We start from the raw sequence: 19,036 nt of genomic DNA, 5'->3' as shown, positions 1-19,036 counted from the left end.
CTTGTGTTTTCTAGTTTCAGTGTCGTCAGCGTTTGGGAATTCTTCAAGATCTTCATTCTTCCTTTCATCACAAGCTCTCACCGTAAGGATTCTCAATTCTTCTATTAATCTTTTCTTTTTACTGATAATATTTTCAAAATCATGGCGTATTAACTGTTAAGTTTGAATTCTCTGTTCCATTATCGCTTTTAAGAAAGTTTTAATATATCTTTCTTAATGGATTTTTACTTCGTAGTATTTTGAGTTTCATATATTATGCTTTGATCTGAATAACGGATGTGTTGCTCTTGGGATGAAAGTGGGTTGGATATCTGCATTTTATGTGAAATTCAGATCCAAGTTCACAATTATCTTGAAAATTCAAATCCGTTTAGTATTCACATCAAATCTGAATATTACTTTCTGAATTCGAATTAATTATATATCTTTCAAAAATTGTAATCGGCTAAATTCCCGAATTGTTTTGTAAGTCCAATTTTTTTTTAAATAAAAAATTTAAAAACTAATGTGGATTTGGATAATGAGTATTTCGTATCTGTTCAGAATTTGCTGCTGATAGTAATTAAAATATTTAAATCCAAATATTTTTTGAATCGACAATAACCAAATCTGCTAAAACTAAGTCGAATATCCTTAAATATCCGAATCTGCAGAAGTAAGTCATATATCCATAAATATTGCACCATCTATTGTTATCTCTATCTTGGCCTCACTATATTATAACAATGTGTGGTTTCTCTGATTAAAAGGAAAAAAATAAGAGGTAATAAAGAATATATTATAGAGTTATTGGTGTACTTCTGTTTTGTTTCTTCTTTTAGTCTTTTTCTTTTGTTACTCCATTTGGCTGCCAGGTATACCTAAAGAAATAAGAAGCAAATTATGTTCTTTAACTGATATATTCTGTGTTTGTTGCTTGTAATGTTTCAGATGTTTGATGATCAAGACCTTGGTTTCTTCTCGAGTTTCCTTGGAATCTTCATTTTTGTTCTGGTTATAGCGTATCATTTTGTTATGGCTGACCCAAAATATGAAGGCAATTGAAGATTTTGCACTTCTTTTTAAGTGTCTGCAATGGACCTTTAGATGATAATTTTTGTAGATCAGGTTGTTTCAGAAATGGAGACAAATCATTGTTGTTGACAACCTTTGACGAACTATTGCTATAAAATTCTTCTTATTGCTGATGTTTTTCTTGAGAATATTTTATTATATTTTTCTTTTTTCTTTTTTTCTTTACATGCACAAGTGCTTTAGCATCTATTAATGAAAATGATTCCATCAGACAACTGCTTTAAACATATAGCAGTTGAGGCTGCATTGTGTTGGACATGCAGCTAGTGTCTTGGAGCAGAAAGTGGGGGTAGCATTTTAATTCAGGATAGTCAATCATTTGATCCATACTAACCCTGAATATAGCCTTAAGGGATTGGATAATTCCTGAAGAATTTCATTAAATTGCATCGAATACTTCTTGATAGGTATATACACAGGCTTTAGAAAATCCTAGTTCATATATTCTTTTCTGTCGTCTCTTTTATCTAGCTGCAGAAAAAAGAATAATTTGTACTTGAAGTTGCTGATAGCTAGGTCACTGTTAAGCCATTCCTCATATAGATTGCAACTGGACAGGTATTGTTGGATTCTCCCATTTTAGTAGTTCTGTTATTTCTTTCTCTATATCCGTGGCTCCTCTCTTCAAATTATTAAGACAGAAACCTAGGCCGGTAAGACATAGAACCATTTGGCTTTTAAGCATCTCTTCAACTTCATTACCCTTGGTCGTATTGGAAACTCTGATTGTTTGTTGAAGGAATGACTTTCCAATCTCCAAAATGTTGTTTTCTTCAGACCCCAAATGTGTAGAGAGATCCCCATTTGGTGATTTTCCCAATTCGAGGTCATGGGATACATTGTCCTTTTGCAACTGTTTTTCAATCTCTGCTAGAGACTTGACTAGAAATACCTCATCCAGGCATTTTGATAAATAGTCAGTTTTGTCCATGAGATGTTCTAGGTCATTGCATATCTGTTTTTGGATCTCCTCCCATGTAATTCCCAGAATCTGGCATGTTTGTGAGAGAAATCCAATTTGATGGATTGAAAAGTGCAGTAAATCTGCCACTTCGTAAATGGATCTTAGAAGCTTATTGTAGCAACCACTATGAAAAGGCAGGAACCAGAAATTAGGCTCCAATTCGGCTTCTGTAATGAAATTCTGGAGTTCCCTGGCATGACATTTCAGGTTCTTCTGCTTTACTCTCAACAGTTCTCTCGAATTTTCCTTTTGATTGGTGTAGAGGCCTATTATTCGAAAGCAATCTTGAAGTTCCCTTAAAGTCCTTGAAAGTTGTGTTTTTGCTAGTGTCACAGACCTTGCAGGATACAAGAGAATCTCCACTGCAATGAAACAGATTAATCCGATGGCAGCCTCTGCGATTCTAGCAATTGCAAATTCGCTTGGGGTGCCATAGTTTTTCCTTCCCAAGATCAGCAATGCCCCTATAACTGCTGCAATCCCACCAGATTCGCCATACATGCGACTATGCCTCAGAAAACTGGTGAAAATGATCCAAGGAAGTAGAAGTATGAACCTAAAATCTGTAAGATTTTTAAACATAAAGCAGCATAGTATTCCATATACAGATCCCATTGCTGTCCCCTGTGCTCGGGCATTGGCAACCGTGAATGTTGCTTGCCGCCCTGTTACGAAACTGATGGCAATGGTTAGTCCCGACCAATATCCATTTTCTTTGTTATATATCAAACCGAATAGCACAGCGAGACCCAGAGTAAGTGAGCACTTGATTGCAAAAAGCAATTTTTCACAGCTGAAACTCAACATCTGCTTCATTCTACTTTTTCCTTGCTTCTTTGATTGATTAGATTCTTGTATTTTAGCTTCCGCATCATTATTTACAATGCACGCAGGACCATCTTGATGGAGTTCCATACAGTACAAGAAGAAAAAGGGTGACAAATCTTCATGGTTTGTCGAAATGGCTTTTCTGGTCCAGGATGATTTGTACGTATGTTCTCCCTTCATCTCTGGGGCTGTTGCAGCATCAAAAGGCACGGAAAACATCGCTTGCTCAAGTTTCAGTGCTATCTGCTTCTTTGCAATTTGTACAACACCTAGGAGCTCTTCATCCATCATCTTGATTGGGAAGGAACTGCAAGCGGTCAAGGCCAATTCCATCCCTTGAATCGGCATGTTCATCTCTTGCAACTTCTCTCCGGGATCTGAGCTCAACCAAGGTTTCTCCCAAAGCATGCCTTCCTGTTAACAGAAAATACCACAATGATGTTATTCTGCAAACAAAAGCAGCTCAACTCTAGCCAGAAGTGCAGACATAGATAAAAACATGTAAGCTCTTTAATCATGTTTTCCCTTACATGTTTATCTTTGATACTTCCAAGAAGCTTAGCTCCCGCTTTAGAAAATAACCGTGCATCTGTTATTAAATTGAATGCTGCCATATTTTCTTTTGCACAAAAAGCTTCAACTAAGAGATTAAACCTGTGTGACGCATTTTCTGCATAACGTCTGCATGCCTTTCCTACCTGTAGAGCCATAATATTAGACAAGGTTTTCAGTTCAGTCACTTCTGAGAATATCAGTTTATTAGACACCCTGATTGAACCAAAGGTGCTGTTGAATATTAAAAGTTGGGACCTAATTCCTATTCTAACCACTGACCAACATGCCAAAGAGTGTGTCTTCCAATGGAGTCGAAGACGTTCGAGAAGTATTTAGTTTTTCAACTTTGAGCATAAAGTTGAATGATATTGTTAAACCAAATTTGATCAAACAATGGTGTAACAGAAAGAATATAGACATATTCTTCTGTTATGGAAGTATTAAGAATCTGATGCTCCATGATTGTGTTCTGTTTTTCTGTTTGCCTGTTTATGCATAATGAACTAGTACCTAAACTCGAAAATCCGATCCGATCAACACAAAGTTGAGCCAACCCGATCTGACTCTAAATGTTTACAACATGAAGCTGCCAAATATGTAATGACTCAAACCCAGAATGACCAAAACAAGTAACCCGAGATGACCCAAACATCAAACCCAAATCAAAAAACCCAAAATGATCTTAAAACAAAAACCTTGAGTGAAACTCAAAATAAAAGTGACCTGAAACTAAAACTAACATAAACCTGAAATGAACTAAACTCGAAATGATCCCACCCACCCCTACACCCACAATTGATTTGTCTGTTTTTTATGCGACTTTTATGTACTTAACTTGTGTGCCTTCTGTTTTAACAAAGAAAAGAGATTGACATAATCATTATCTTGTAGGTGGAAGGAAAAAAAATTGATGCTCAGATGAAAGGGTGTGTCGACATCTTGCAAGTGTTCGTGCTGCAATTGGGTGAGAATGAAGAACTATGAAAGGTGACCCTAAATCTAATTAGCAGAGATATATCCCATGCAAACCAGAGCAAAGCATTCGTTATCAGCTTGATATTTACCTCACGGTAGGCTAGGTGAGGGTATGGAAACAGCATGGCTAGAATAGATGCCAAGGCCCCAAGAGCTGTGCTTGACGCAACATGAATCGGGTGGGTGATGACTCCAGTTTCTGCACCTTGAATAACTGCACCTACATAAACAATCACAGTTTGACCGAAGGCAATTCTCTTAGCTGTCAAGTGCGTGGAACCAGGCAATGCGATCAGGAATGAAGTAAGTGCCACCACTAGAGCAGCTAGTCCATGGGTGAACCCGGACGGTCCAATCAACCGGAGAATCAGCATAGAAGGCAAGATTACTTGAATGCTGGCACATAAAACATGCCAACAACCTCTCAGGGCATCACCGAGTGTAGCATCTTGGACAATTAAGATGGTTGTCACATAGGAAAAGGCGGGAAATGTTAAGATACGCCGGACAGATTCCGGTCCATAGAGGGTGGTGCAACCCACTATGGAACATGCTAGCACAGTTCGGAAGGAAGAAGCTAGACATACTTGCCACGGAGCTTGCAAGGTATACATATTGTTCGTTCTTAGTGCGGACTTTCTATGATCAGTAGGAGATAAAGCTTTATAGGAGAACAAAGGCACACGTTGTTTTCCTAAAAGGGACAAACCCGTAAAATAGTATACAATTTGAAATCTGGAAGACTAATATAAGGACTCTGATGTGTTGTGAATTATTGGAGTGAATATACCAAAGGCAGCTGGAAGATGATTCGTTGCACTTTATGTTTTTCTTTTTAACTTGGCCATCGAAGGTCGGTGTCAGTTTAAGCAAAAAGTATGGAGATCCTACATGGATTGAGGTTAAAATAGTATTGCTATTCGTTGCTTTCGTTGTCTTACCGCATGAATTTGATTATTATATATAGTTCATTGACTTTCATCTTGTTTGTCCTTCAGCATTTTACCATATGGATTTGTCCATGTTCTACTTGTTTTTGCCCTATATTCCAAAACCCCACCTTTTTGGAACAGTTTTTCTGCAATATTTTCCATATGAGGTTTGGTAGAAGTAGAACGCCCTTTTTTTTATTTGTATACACTTAAATATCTCCCCTTTTTGGAATGGTATAAGCTGACAGTCTGCCATTCGGACAAACCTTCATCATTAGGGTTCAAGAATCAAGGTTCAAAACCCATCAACAGTTGAAAAGAAGGATTATTTTCCCTTCGAATAATTGTGTTTGTATAATATGTATAATAATTAAGAAATATTTATCTCGTAATCATCTTAAACTAAGATTAATCTTAAAATATAACCCTAATTGATCAAAAGAATACCCATTAATTGTAAAGCACTTTGCAATCGGAATAAGTTCCTTCCCCCTCCATTATACATGATGAAATGGGTACAGTTGTGGGAATTTGAAAGAGACCAAACCCAGAATGAAGATGTCGTAATCCAAAATATTACCCTCATTATTTTACGATTTCGACTCTTTCGTGATATTACCGAAATGAAACGTCCAAACACTTACCTCCGTCGGTTCATCATCATTTGTCACATTGGAATCACAATTATAGGATACATTATTGAATTGGACATCAATTTTTCAGCAACATTTTGAATCCTCATCAAATTAACCAACTTCCACGTCTCCCACTTCTTTTAATGTGTTAAAAATTTGAGATTTGTTATTTTATTTTTATTTGATATTTATTTTTATAGGTTATTAGTAAATTCAAAATAATAATATCATTAGCTGTTGTCATAACATGATGAATTTCTTATTGTTATTTTGTCACATAATTAATATTATGAAATGATTTGTTTAATCGTGTTCAATTAAAATTAAATTCAAATGTAAAAAATTATATATGGAAAATAATTTTATGTCATCATTTTAACGGTGTCATTAATTTGTATATTCTAATATTATTAGGAAGACAAATAATCAAATTTTAACATAAAACTAGAATCATCACTGAATCATTTTAGTATTACAGATTAAGACAAAGTATATCATATACGTGGAAGAAAGGGTAAAGGGTGTATTAATGTATAGCATTTGCATTGATATTTTGAATAACTGGAGTCCAAGAAGCTCATCTGTGGTGGCTAAGAGCTCCCTCTTCCTTACGGTAAGGGAAACCGGGAAAGTAAAACGTGGGATTATGATCTCCATTTATAACAACCCTTTATTATGATTCCTCTTCCCACGGCAATCAAATTTGTGGCTCTGCTAAACATAGTAATTACATTGACAATCTCTGAACAAGTTGTAAACAGTTTCACACCAACGACGATAATGTATGCTATTTGGATGTGTAATTAGAACTCATTGAGTGGTCTTAATAATTAAAGAGTGTTATTCTCCTTTGAGATCTTGGGTTCAAGCAGTTGTATCTGCAAGGTGTATATGCATCATCAATGGTTAAGAAATATTATAAACAATAAATAAAATAGCTTTTATCTTAAATTCCTCTTTAGTTTATAATATACGAAAGTGATTAATTGTTCGTTAATGTTATTTTTTATGTGAAAACTGGTTATTAGTTTTATTAAAAAAATACATATTCAAAATTATAATAAAGGTTTACAATTATAAATGTAAACTAAACACATAATTAAAAAATTTACTATAATCATTAACACAAGAAATCAACCACTTGAGATCATAAAAAGACCATGCAAGGAAATGTTAAAACCTAATCTAAAAAACTTGAACAAAATATAGATACAATTTGATTTGATAACATTGACAAACAAACCACAACAGAAGATTAAACTATTGAAAGACCACCGACAATCGCAAATCAGAGTTGAGCATAGTGAGAAAACTATCTCCGAACGCAAACCGCGTATCCAAATCCAATCAAATAGTCCAAAGAAGGGAAGATCAATGTGATAGCAATTAAGCAACATCTTGATCAGTTGAAGCGACGTCAAACCCAACCTTGAAAAAATTAAACAAGGAGAACAATCAAATGATCGATAAAAAAAATAAAAAAATGTGTCAAAAGACAGAAGAAAACGTGTCATAAAGGCCAAGGAAAGTGTGCCACAAAGATATAGTGATAAAAAAACTAAAAAAATCAAAGGAAAAACAAAGATGCAATAGAAGAAAATAAAAAGTAAATAAGGAATATCGATGGTTGACGATCAACACCAAAACTTATGTTTCCATCAACCAAATAAAGATGAAAAAAATTGATAATTGACACAAAAATTGAGAGAAAACTATAACAAACACAAATTTCAACATTATAATATATCTCTCCTTAAATCCATCTTAAGTTTAATTATAATATAATATAGACAAGTGAATAATAGTTGGTTAATGTTATTTTTTATGTAAACCTAAAATTTAATTTGATTGTTTGAATTAATCGATTTTAAAAAATAGTTTCAAAAGAATTTATCAAGCGGTTTTAGTGGTTAAAAAATATATTATTCTCTCATGAAGTCTTGAGTTCGAGTAACTATGTATACATGATGTGTATGCATAATCGATGGTTAAAAAAGATTATGAACATATACTACCATTGTAATCACGTTAGACTATTAAAAAATCTGTTTAAAAAAGGTATACGAATGTTAACATTTCTAAAAAGGGCCATTAGACTGAACTTTTGCATCTCTGTAATTTCTGGGTGGTGGTCCAAGCACAGAAAAGATTAACTCAAGATTCAAGACCCTAAATTAAAGGGAAACCGGGTTTGAAAAGAAATGAATAATAAGTGAGAGTTGATGAAGATACATTACAACATTGAATTCGACTTTGGATTTTGGTGATGAAAATGAAAGCATATGTAGTTCCCTTTAGATTGTAGCCATTCATATATCAATTGGAATGTAAGCCTCAAATTTGATGCATACATGGATGATGTATTATGGTTTAGCTTTCGATTCAACTGATAGTGATTTCATTTTCATAAAGATGAGAACAATAGGGTGACCATACCCCTCAATCTTTTCAGATTTTTCTTTCATATTTATTTTTTTAATAAATTTGGGATTTTCAATTTAATCTTGGTAAAATCGATAGTTTAATGCAATAAGTTTATAACACCTTTAAGCTATATCTCACTTATTACTTTTAGCTTAAATTTCTCTATATTTTTAATTAATCAATTAGATACATTCATTCCGACAAAAATATGAATTCATTTATATTATTTTTTTTGTTTGTTATAAATCTGATGTAAGTATAAGGGAATATTTGTTCAAAGTCTTTCAATCATTTGACAATGAATGCTCATACCACTGACATATGCGAAGCTCAACTTGTGACCTCAAGGGATAAAAACAAGTTTATTAACCACTGAGGTCGTTTGGTTTATTCATAAATTTTCGATTAAAGAGAACACAAAAAATCAATTTGTGAAGGTTCCGACACAAATTGATTAATTTTTATTATATAAATCTAGAGTAAATACAATATATTATCTAGATAAATATAAGATAATAAATATTTTATAATATTAAATAATTTTATGTTTTTCAAATTAATTTAATTTAATTATATTAGTTCAATTGATATCATTAATATTAAAGTTGATTACATAATATGTCCTTAAACTATAACTCTTATTTTAAATTAGTCCTTAATTTTTGAACATTTTAATTTCATCCCTAAATTATAACTCTCATTCTAAGGAAGAAGAACTTTTTATTATATTAATTTAATTTTTGATATCATTTTAATTTCTACCTAAGGAAGGGAGAAGAACAATTTTTTCTCCTATTTGATATTGAACCCACAACCTAATGAAAATGAGAGATGTTGAACTTTTAACCACATGTTTTAGAGATTGTTTACCCAACATTTTTAGTTTCATTGTTAACATATATGTAAAATATGTAACCAGTTTGCCTAGATCAACCACTTTAACTACAAAGAAAAGGAAAGAGGAGTGTCCTACTCACAACTAAGTAGCTACTTTGTTTAAAGGAGACTTAGCATGATTCGACCATGTAATTTTAACCAACATATTCCCAATATACAATCTTCAACGAATCTAATAAAAGAAGTAAAACATAAGTTCCCAACTTTTCCTTGCAAATAATTTTAATTAAGATGCACGAATCAAGAGATCTCTATGATTAATAAGATGATTGTTATATTTACATATCTAAGGTTCGAGCACGACGTCTGCATGGATGTTTGAGAATTTATTACTAAATGATTGATAATCTTTCGAACATATACTATCTTATATTCATCTCATACTAATAAAAAATTAGCCAAGATATATCCCCTTCACCTTGATATATTATAGAATTCACATATAAGATATGGGAAAGCATAAAGAGATGGGGTTAAGTGGGATGAATCATATAAAGTATGGGCAGATAGCATATCCAATTCCATAGGACTTAAGCTTATTCTCGGACAGCCCACTCTCCAAGCCCATTTCATACTCTGCAGCTTGGGCATAAATGCTTTGCTTGATTGCTTGAGCATAAGGGTATGTAACAAACAAGTAGACGATTTTTGTTTATGCTCTTTTCGAATAAGGGCTTGGAGAACAATGCTGGAATGCTATAACTGTTGGAACCGTCTTTCGGTTGGATTCATAATTGGGCTTCGACTTGAATAATTGGGTTAGGAGTCACCACCGATCATTTATTTTTAAGCAAACAGGTTGATCGGATACCTTATTTCTTACCGGATCTGCGTCTTACCAAATATGTGTCGGATTCGGGAGTCGGTTACAGTCAAGAAAGGGTTAGCACCCTTAAACTACCCTTTTGGTACTACGTAATTTCCAGTTGTCTTTAATTAAGAAAATTGAAAGTTTAAATTAAAAATGTAAAATAACGATCCCAAAACTTACATCTGATTGACTGAAATACCCTTTAAAAATGTTAGACAAAAAAATGTGAAAATGAATATAATAAAGAAAATAGAAAATAAATAAAATAAAACCAAAGAAATGAAATGAAAAATAAAATAAAATAAAATAAAAATAATTATAGTAATAAAGAAAGAAAAAAAAACCGGTCCCACCATTATCAATGCACCAAAAGTAGGAAATGAAGAACGGAATTGAGTGGAGAAAAAAAAAAAAAAAAAGGGAGGGGGCCTAAGGAGATATAATGTCAAATGTTGATAATGTGTGTATATATATAATATAATATATAATAAAGTAAAAAAACAATAAAAATATTTACATATAAAATATTAAGTAAAAAATAATATTAATAATAATAATAATAATAATAATAAAGTAATATATACGTACTAAATAAATAAATAAAAGTAAAAAGAAAATAAAAATAGATAAATAAGTAAAATAGATATAAATAAAATAAAATAATAAAACTAATATATATATCAATATAAATACTAAATGAAATGAAATAAACAAATTAAGGAAAAATATACGTACATATAATAAAGTACAATATTTAAATAAATAATAATAATAATAATAATAATAAACATATATAAGAATTAAAATATTAGGAAAATATTAAAGAATAATATGAAATAAATACGTAAATAATGAAATGTAAAAATATAAAAAAAATAAAAAATTTGGAAAAGGACAAAAGTGTAAGAAAAAAAATTAAGGGACAAATTTCAAAGTATTTCTGGGCACAATGAAACCTTTTAAAATGACGGGGTCAAAAGGGTAGTTTACCCTATTTTATTAAAACACACGCGGTTCTAACAGCAGTCGGGTCGGGTCATTGGATCGGCTATGGGCCGAGTATAAAGCCAAAAGAAAATTCTTTTAACCTTCATTTCTTCTCTAAAAAATTAGAACCCCCTTTTTCTCTCCTTTTGCTCTCAAGTGTTCTTGAGATATCAAGAACACGGCTGTGGGTCGGACTAAACCCAAAAAATCGGTCACCGTGTGTCACCTTGCCGTCGCCGTTGATCGGCGTCGATAGCAAACCTAAAAAAAAATTGATTTTTTAAAAAGCCCCCGACCCCTTTATTTCAAATATCCGAATAGTTTTTTAAAAAACGGCCTCGGGATTGCTAGATCTACAAAGATAGATCTCGAAAACTTTTCTCGTTCATCGGCCAAAATCGTTTTATTTGGTATTTTCGAGCCAAATCGCAAGGAGGAATCAACATGCAAGGGCGAAAAAAATGAACAAGGTAAAAACGATACCTTTTCTTATTTTCTTTCTGAGAAACTTTACAAAAATGCTTCCTTTGCCTTTCATATCTTTGCTAGTGTTCTTGGGTGTAATCTCGTATGAAAATTGTGTGTGCTTTGTGTTGATTATACTTCTATTTATAGCCTAGGATTTGCTAAGCATTTGATTCCTATTCTAACTCAGTTTCTTGGTTGTCTTCGTGGGTTGTTGGTGTTGATGCCGAGATCTTTGCGCCGGAGAACTCGGGCTGTTGGAGTGTGTGGCTATGAAGACCGGAGTCATGGGTGAGAAAGAGTCCTCACAGGAAACGGCGTTGGGGGTTTTTGGAAACGGCGTTGGATGAGGGTTTTTGGAAACCCTAAACTAATATGGGTTATTGTTGGGCTGTGTGGTTTGGGTTTCTGCTGGGTTTTGTAACTTGGGTCAAATATTGGGCCTGCAAATGTAAACAAAATTAATAATATTATATATATATAATTATGCAACATAATATGTAATATTATATAATATAATAATATAAAAAAGATAAAATTGAGTGTCTTCAGCTGTCACTCTTTGCTCATTATCGTGTAATGAAAATAGAGCAAAGATTAAAAGACACGAATTTCGGTCATATCAAATATCTTTCGTTGTGGAGTTAAAATCCGATATTAAGACTGGTTTGTCAATCTAGATTGAATTGTGAAATGACCCTCTCGTCATGAGGTTGAGTCTAAACTGAACCATTTTGAGCACGATATCATTTGTCGTGAAGTTGAAATCGAACTCAGAATATTAGAAAGTGACTTCTGGATCGTCTTTTGGATCAAGATACTTCGTCGTGAAGGTGAAACTTGACCTGAAAACTTTGGTGTCGCTGAGTTACAAATGACTCATTTGTTGTGAAGTTGGGTCAATCTGTTAGGGTACGGTATCCTTCGTTGTGAAGTTGTATATGTATATGACCCATTCGTCGCGAAGATGAGCCTGAGAATTAGATATCCTTCGTCGTGAAGTTGAAAATCCAATGTAAGTTGCGTTCTTTCGAGGCCAATATCATTCGTTGTGAAGTTGAAATTGACTCTGAAACTGGAAAGTTTATTGACAGACACTCATTCTTTGAGTTGGATATCATTCGTCGTGAAGTTGAAATCCAATCTAGAGATGGATGCTGCTTATGTGCACGATTCCCTTCGTCATGAAGTTGAAACCGCGGGTGGCCCATTCGTCGTGAAGTTGAGCCTGATAATTGGATATCCTTCGTCGTGAATTTAAAATCCAAGTAAGTTGTATTACTCCGACTCCAATATCCTCCGCCGTGAAGTTGAAATTGGTTCTGAAACTAGGAATTTGTTTGTTGACAGTCAGCCACCCCTTCGTTGTGAAGTTGAGCTTGTGCTGTTGTGCTGTCTTGAGTCTAATATCCTTCGTTGTGAAGTTGAAATTGACTCTGAATGAAATTGAAAAGTTATTTGTTGACAATCAGCCGCCCATTCGTCGTGAAGTTGAGCTTGTGTTGTCTTGGGTCCAATATCATTCGCTGTGAAGTTGAAATTGGCTCTGAAATTGGGAAGCCCCTTCGTCGTGAAGTTGAGCCCCGAATGGCACGATATCCTCCGTTGTGGAGTTGAAATCGCGGATGGCCCCTTCGTCGTGAAGTTGAGCCTTGACTTGAATATTCTTCGTCGTGACGTTGAAATCCAAGTATCGTATGTTGTGGGTGGATACGATTCCCTTCGTCGTGAAGTTGAAATCGTGGATGACCTATTTGTTGTAAAGTTTGGCTTCGAGTCAGATATCCTTCTTCGTGAAGTTGAAATCTACTCTCGAGCAAATTGTGTCATTTTGAGTCCAATATTCTTCGCTGCGAAGTTGAAATTGGCTCTGGATAAAACCTGCAAAGATATGCATATATGCAATGTTATGGATGCAATGCTCTTAGGTATGCATAAAATGCATATGCAACATATGTTATTCCGGGCTCTGGAGAGAAATCTCGATCTCCAATTGCATGTCTGAAATCTTAACTCTTGATTTTGGAATCTTGAAGTTTTGATCACTGATCTTGAACTCTTCAAATGTTCAAATATGATGTGCACATTCTATTTGTTTCTTGATTTGAAAAATGCTTCTCGACCATTTCAAGCATGTGCCTGAGCCTTGATCGGTTTCCAGGTACTTGTACTTTTCAAAGAATCTTTGTACATAAACATGCGATTATCTTTTGCAGAAGTAAACAAATCATGAGATTTAAAGTCAACCCAAGATGCTTAAAATGAATTGATTTAGAGAAAAATATTGTCTTTATTTATAAGGGAAAAAAACAAATAGTACATGACAAACACTTTGGAGAATGAATACATGGTGAAGTATGAAATGAATGTCTTAGATCTCGATAATGTGGGCACTTTTGAGCTTGAAAGCCGTTAGGTGGTCTTAAACGCAGCCCTTGCCAAGAGATATTCAAAAAATGCAACAACGTTATGGAGAGTGCAACATTTCTCCGATTTGTTGAGTTTGTAGAAGATTCATATGTCGGGATGCTTCCACTGTCTGAATTTCTTGAGTCAATATCCAAATTACCCTTTCAAGTTTTCAACTTGGACTCATCCTTGGTTGCAAGACGCCCTTTGCGGGTTTTCATCTTGAACCCACCTTATTTTTCTTCTCTTTTTTCTTTTGTTCTTTTTTTTTTCTCTTTTCAATTTAGGGCGCCCTTTCGGGTTTTCACCCTAAGCATTTTTCTTTTTTTTTTTTTTTGTTTTTTTTTCGCTTCGACTTAGGACGCCCTCTCGGGTTATCATCCTAAGAGAAGTACTTTTTAACTGCATCCGAGTTGATGGGATGTGGCAGTTCAGGTCCGTCCATTTCAGCCAGGACAAGGGCTCCTCCGGAGAAGGCATTTTTCACGACATAAGGTCATTCCCAATTTGGTGTCCATTTTCCTCGGAAATCTTTTTGGACTGGCCAAATTCTTTTTAGTACCAGATCTCCTTCGCGGAATATTCTCGGGCGCACTTTCTTGTCACATGCTCGGATCATTCGCTTCTAATAGATTTGACCATGATGAATGGCTTTCAGTCTCTTTTCATCTATCAGGTTAAGCTGATTATATCAAGATTGCACCCTTTCTGCGTCATCCAGTTTGATTTGTGTCAATACCCGGTGTGATGAAATCTCTACTTCAATGGGTAGCATTGCTTCCATTCCATAAGCTAGTGAAAATGGAGTTTCCCCAGTCGAGGTTAGTACCGAGGTTCAATAAGCGAACAAAGCAAAAAACAACTTCTCTTGCCAGTATTTGTAAGTTTCAGTCGTTTTCTCCACTATCTTCTTAATGTTTTTGTTTGCTGCTTCTACTGCTCCGTTCATCTTTGGTCTGTAAGTAGTGAAATTGTGATGTTTTATGTTGAACTGTTCACAAGCAGCATTTATCATCTTGTTGTTCAAGTTTGTAGCATTATCGGTAATTATCCTTTCAGGAAGACCATACCGACATATAATCTCTTTCTTCAAAAACTTGCAAATAGTGGACTGAGTAACACTGGCATACGATGCAGCTTCTACCCATTTTGTGAAGTAACCGATGGCTACAGGATGAAATGGTGACCATTTGAAGCCTTCGTATGGATTTTCCTGATAACATCCATGCCTCACACAGTAAAAGGCCATGGTGACGTCATTACATGAAGCGGATGGGATGAAACATTTATCTTATCTCCGTAAATTTGACATTTATGACATTTTCTAGCATAGTTGATGCAATCACTTTCTAGTGTGGACCGAAAATATTTGCATCTCATTATTTGTCTTAACATCATATGCCCATTTGCATGTGCTCCACAAACTTCATCATGTTCTTCTTCCACTATCATTTTTGCCTCTTCAGCATCGACGCACCTCAACAGGACTTGATTATGGCTTTTCTTGTATAAAACCTCTCCATCAAGGACGTATCCAACTACCATCCTTCTAAGGGTTCTCTTATCAGTTTTGGTGGCTTCTTCTGGATAACTCCGATGCTTGATATACTGCAGAATGTCAAAGTACCAAGGCTTAGTGTCTTTCACTTCTTCAATTTGGTAACAATGAGCTGGGTACTCATATGACTGCATGTTAATTGACATCATTTCAGACTCCCCGCCAGCCTTGAATGTGGCTGCCAAGGTAGCTAAAGCGTCAACCATTTGATTTTCTTCTCTAGGCATGTAGTGGAAGGTGACTTCATCGAATTCTTCGAGCAGATCCAATATTAGTCTCCGATATTCCATCATATTTGTATCCTTGGTTTCCCATTCTCTACGGAGCTAATAGATTACTAATACTGAATCTCCGTATATCCGCAAGGTCTTTATATTTTGCCCCAGTGCAGCCCGAATTCCTAAGACACAAGCTTCGTATTCTGCCATGTTATTAGTGCAATCGAAGTTTAGTCTACTGGTAAACGGGTAGTGACTCCTTTCTGGAGAGATTAGGATTGCCCCGATGCCATGTCCTAATGCATTTGATGCACCATCGAAATAAATTCTCCAGGATATGTCCGTTGAAGTGCTTGCTTCTTCTAAGGATATAGCCATCAAGTCTTCATCTGGGAAGTTAAAGTTGTTGAAAACATTTTGATGTTTCGATATAACAAATTAAATTAAAAGAATTTTAATTTTGAAAATATCAAAATATTACTCAAAGTATTTCAAAGTTCATTTTAAATCCTTACTAAAGTGTAAAATTAAGTTTTAATCTTAAAATAATTTCAAAACAATTTTACAAAGTATTTCTAACCGTTTCAAAGCCAAAAATTACAGTTTGTCCAGAGGGAACCGATTCCCCCCAAGGGGGTACCGATTTCCCCCTGAATGGTTTTGCTCCAAGAAATAACAGTGTGCTCGAAGGGAATCGATTCCCCCCAGGGACTATCGATTCCCCCTACTGTTCAACGGTTGAATATTTGAATTTTACACTTAGGGAACCGATTCCCTCCACGCTCCAAGCAGAAATATGAATTGTTTTCACACTTAAACGGCTCCAATAACTTCATTAATGATCCCCAACGTTTAGAAGTGATTCAAGGTGTATTTAAACAAGCTTAGAAGCCATTGATCAACAACAAGAAACATCAAGCAACTAGAATCAAGAGAGAATCAAAGAGAAAGCATCAAACCTCAAGTTTGAGCATTTCAAGCCTATTTTTCATTCAATATTCATTTTGCTTTCAAGAACACTTATTGTGCTCAATTATATTTATTCTTGAGTGTTCTTTCTTTGTTCTAGAATTGTGCAAACATCTTACCTTATGAGTTTTTTCTTGTAAGTTTGCGAAATTTGTAATCTTCTCTTTGAGAAAGAGTGTTCTCAAGAATTGGGGTATAAATCTTGAGGGAGTTGTAAGGTTATCTCTTTGGCCTCAAAAGAAAGAACAAATTAGTAAATTTTGTTGGAAAATCCTTAGTGTGGATAGCTAAGGTAGTGGACGTAGACTTTGGTTGATAAAGTCGAACCATTGTAAATCTCTGTGCAATTACTTTTAATTTTCTGCAAAAGCTTCTACCAAAATTTTTATTGCCAATTCACCCCCCTCTTGGCCGATTTCATCGATCGATTAACTCAACAAAAGTCTAAAGGCTCGTAATTCTCATCGGTTCTACTTGCCAAAAACTCCGATATGGAACTTCCTTTGATTACTTTTTGGCTCACATACTCGATGTCAAATTCAGATAAGAGCATCTGCCATCGGGCTAACCTTCCAGATAGAGCAGGTACCCCATCATGTACTTTAGGGGATCTAACTTGGAAATCAACCAAGTAGTGTGGTACAACATGTATTGTCGGAGTCTTTTTGTAGCCCAGACTAAAGCACATCAAACCTTCTCGATAAGAGGATATCTGACCTCGCAATCGGTGAAATTCTTGCTTAGATAATAGATGGCTCTTTCCTTTTTCCCAGATTCATCATGTTGACCCAAGACACACCCCATTGAGTTCTCGAATATGGAGAGATACAAGAGCAGAGATTTGCCTGAGATAGGGGACATCAGGACAGGAGTGTGAGACAAATACTCCTTTACTTTCTCGAATGCAATCTGGCAGTTTTCATCCCATGCTCCTGGATTGTTATTTCAGAGAAGACGGAAGATTGAGTCACATTTGTTGGTTAACTGAGATATGAACCGTGCTATGTAGTTTAATCTGCTTAGAAAACCTCTGACCTCTTTTTGTGTTCGTGGTGGAGGTAGACTTTGAATAGCTTTAACTTTATCGGGATCGACCTCGATGCCTTTTCTGCTAACCACAAAGCCTAATAGTTTTCCGGATGTTACCCCAAAGGTGCACTTGCTAGGGTTCAATCTCAGTTGGAACTTTCTCAATTTCGGGAAGACCTTCCCCAGATTCTCGACATGTTCATTTTCGGTTTGTGCCTTGACAATCATGTCGTCGACATAAACTTCTATCTCTTTGTGCATCATGTCATGGAATAGAGTCACCATAGCTCTTTGATATGTTGCCCCAGCATTCTTCAGTCCGAAGGGCATCCCCTTATAGCAGAAGGTTCCCCACATTGTGATGAACGTGGTTTTCTCCATGTCTTCAGGATGCATCTTAATATGGTTATATCCCGAAAATCCATCCATGAATGAAAAGAAAGCGTTTCTGGCTCTATTGTCTACCAACGTATCAATGTGAGGTAGAGGGAAATTGTCTTTAGGGCTCGCCTTGTTAAGATCCTAGTAATCGACGCACATGCGAACCTTCCCGTCTTTTTTTGGAACAAGCACTATGTTGGCCACCCACTCCGGATACTTGGCCACTTGAAAAAAACCGACATTAAATTACTTTTTGACCTCTTCTTTGATCTTAAGGAACATTTCTGGTCGCATCCTTCTTAGTTTCTGTTGCACGGGTTTGTATTATGGCTTAATTAGCAGTTTATGAACTACCATATCTGTGTCTAGTCTCGGTATGTCTTGATACAACCAAGCGAATACATCTTTGTACTCCTGAAGTAAGACTATCAGGTTTTATCTTGCTTCAGCCGATAGAGTTGTGCCGATCTTAACCTCTTTTTTGTCATTTTTAGTGCCCAGATTCAAGATTTCGATCGCCTCCTCATGTGGTAGTATTTTCTTTTCTTCTCTTTCTACCATTCTCAACAATTCAGTGGGCAAGTTGCACTCCTCTTCATTTTCGCATTCGTCGAATTCCCCAAGACAAATAGCCGATTCAAAATCCACATCCGGATCAGAACCATCAGTGCCTACATCATCATCGTCTAGGGACCTGAAGGGAGAGAGAAACATGTATGTGTGAGAGGAAATATCCCACACGAAAAAGTCAAGAATCAAATTCGAAAGAAAAATGGAAATGAAGTGTTGAAATGAAGAAAATAGACAATGGATTCAAAAATAAATGAAAGAAAATTTGTTTGCCATGGACATAGAAAAAAATGCATCATTTATTGAAATTAAACCAAATGTTTATTCACCCTTACAAAAGATCACCTATTGCCCC

General features: G+C 35.2%; 2 protein-coding genes across 3 annotated transcripts; one reads left to right on the top strand and one right to left on the bottom strand.

Annotated features, from left to right (window-relative positions):
• On the top strand, positions 1-1,561 carry LOC120203849 (dolichyl-diphosphooligosaccharide--protein glycosyltransferase subunit 4A). The gene is made up of 2 exons (XM_039204006.1): positions 1-82; positions 931-1,561. Exon 2 carries the CDS (start codon positions 931-933, stop codon positions 1,042-1,044), a length of 114 nt encoding a protein of 37 aa, XP_039059937.1. The 5' UTR covers positions 1-82; the 3' UTR covers positions 1,045-1,561.
• On the bottom strand, positions 1,491-5,306 carry LOC120203847. Of its 2 annotated transcripts, XM_039204004.1 has the most exons (3): positions 4,486-5,306; positions 3,397-3,564; positions 1,491-3,280 (listed from the first exon to the last, which is right to left on the bottom strand). In XM_039204004.1, the coding sequence occupies exons 1-3, from the start codon at positions 5,008-5,010 to the stop codon at positions 1,610-1,612; spliced, it is 2,364 nt and encodes a 787-aa protein (XP_039059935.1). In that variant the 5' UTR covers positions 5,011-5,306; the 3' UTR covers positions 1,491-1,609. The 2 variants fall into 2 exon arrangements, with proteins under 2 accessions (XP_039059935.1, XP_039059936.1); XM_039204005.1 differs by lacking the exon at positions 3,397-3,564.
• Positions 5,307-19,036: the final 13,730 nt, after the last annotated feature.

The sequence above is a fragment of the Hibiscus syriacus genome, unplaced genomic scaffold, assembly GCF_006381635.1.
Source record: "Hibiscus syriacus cultivar Baekdansim isolate YM2019G1 unplaced genomic scaffold, ASM638163v2 tig00010271_pilon, whole genome shotgun sequence".
NCBI lineage: Eukaryota > Viridiplantae > Streptophyta > Magnoliopsida > Malvales > Malvaceae > Hibiscus > Hibiscus syriacus.
Note: the sequence above shows the minus strand (reverse complement) of the source record. Positions and strands in the feature narration are given on the sequence as shown.

Coding starts and splice junctions, on each gene's coding strand:
- LOC120203849 (XM_039204006.1), top strand. CDS start 931: ATGTTTGATGATCAAGACCTTGGTTTCTTCTCGAGTTTCCTTGGAATC.
- LOC120203847 (XM_039204004.1), bottom strand. CDS start 5,010: ATGTATACCTTGCAAGCTCCGTGGCAAGTATGTCTAGCTTCTTCCTTC. Junction 3,565..4,485: donor CTCACCTAGCCTACCGTGAG/GTAAATATCAAG, acceptor ATGGCTCTACAG/GTAGGAAAGGCATGCAGACG. Junction 3,281..3,396: donor GAAGTATCAAAGATAAACAT/GTAAGGGAAAAC, acceptor TTCTGTTAACAG/GAAGGCATGCTTTGGGAGAA.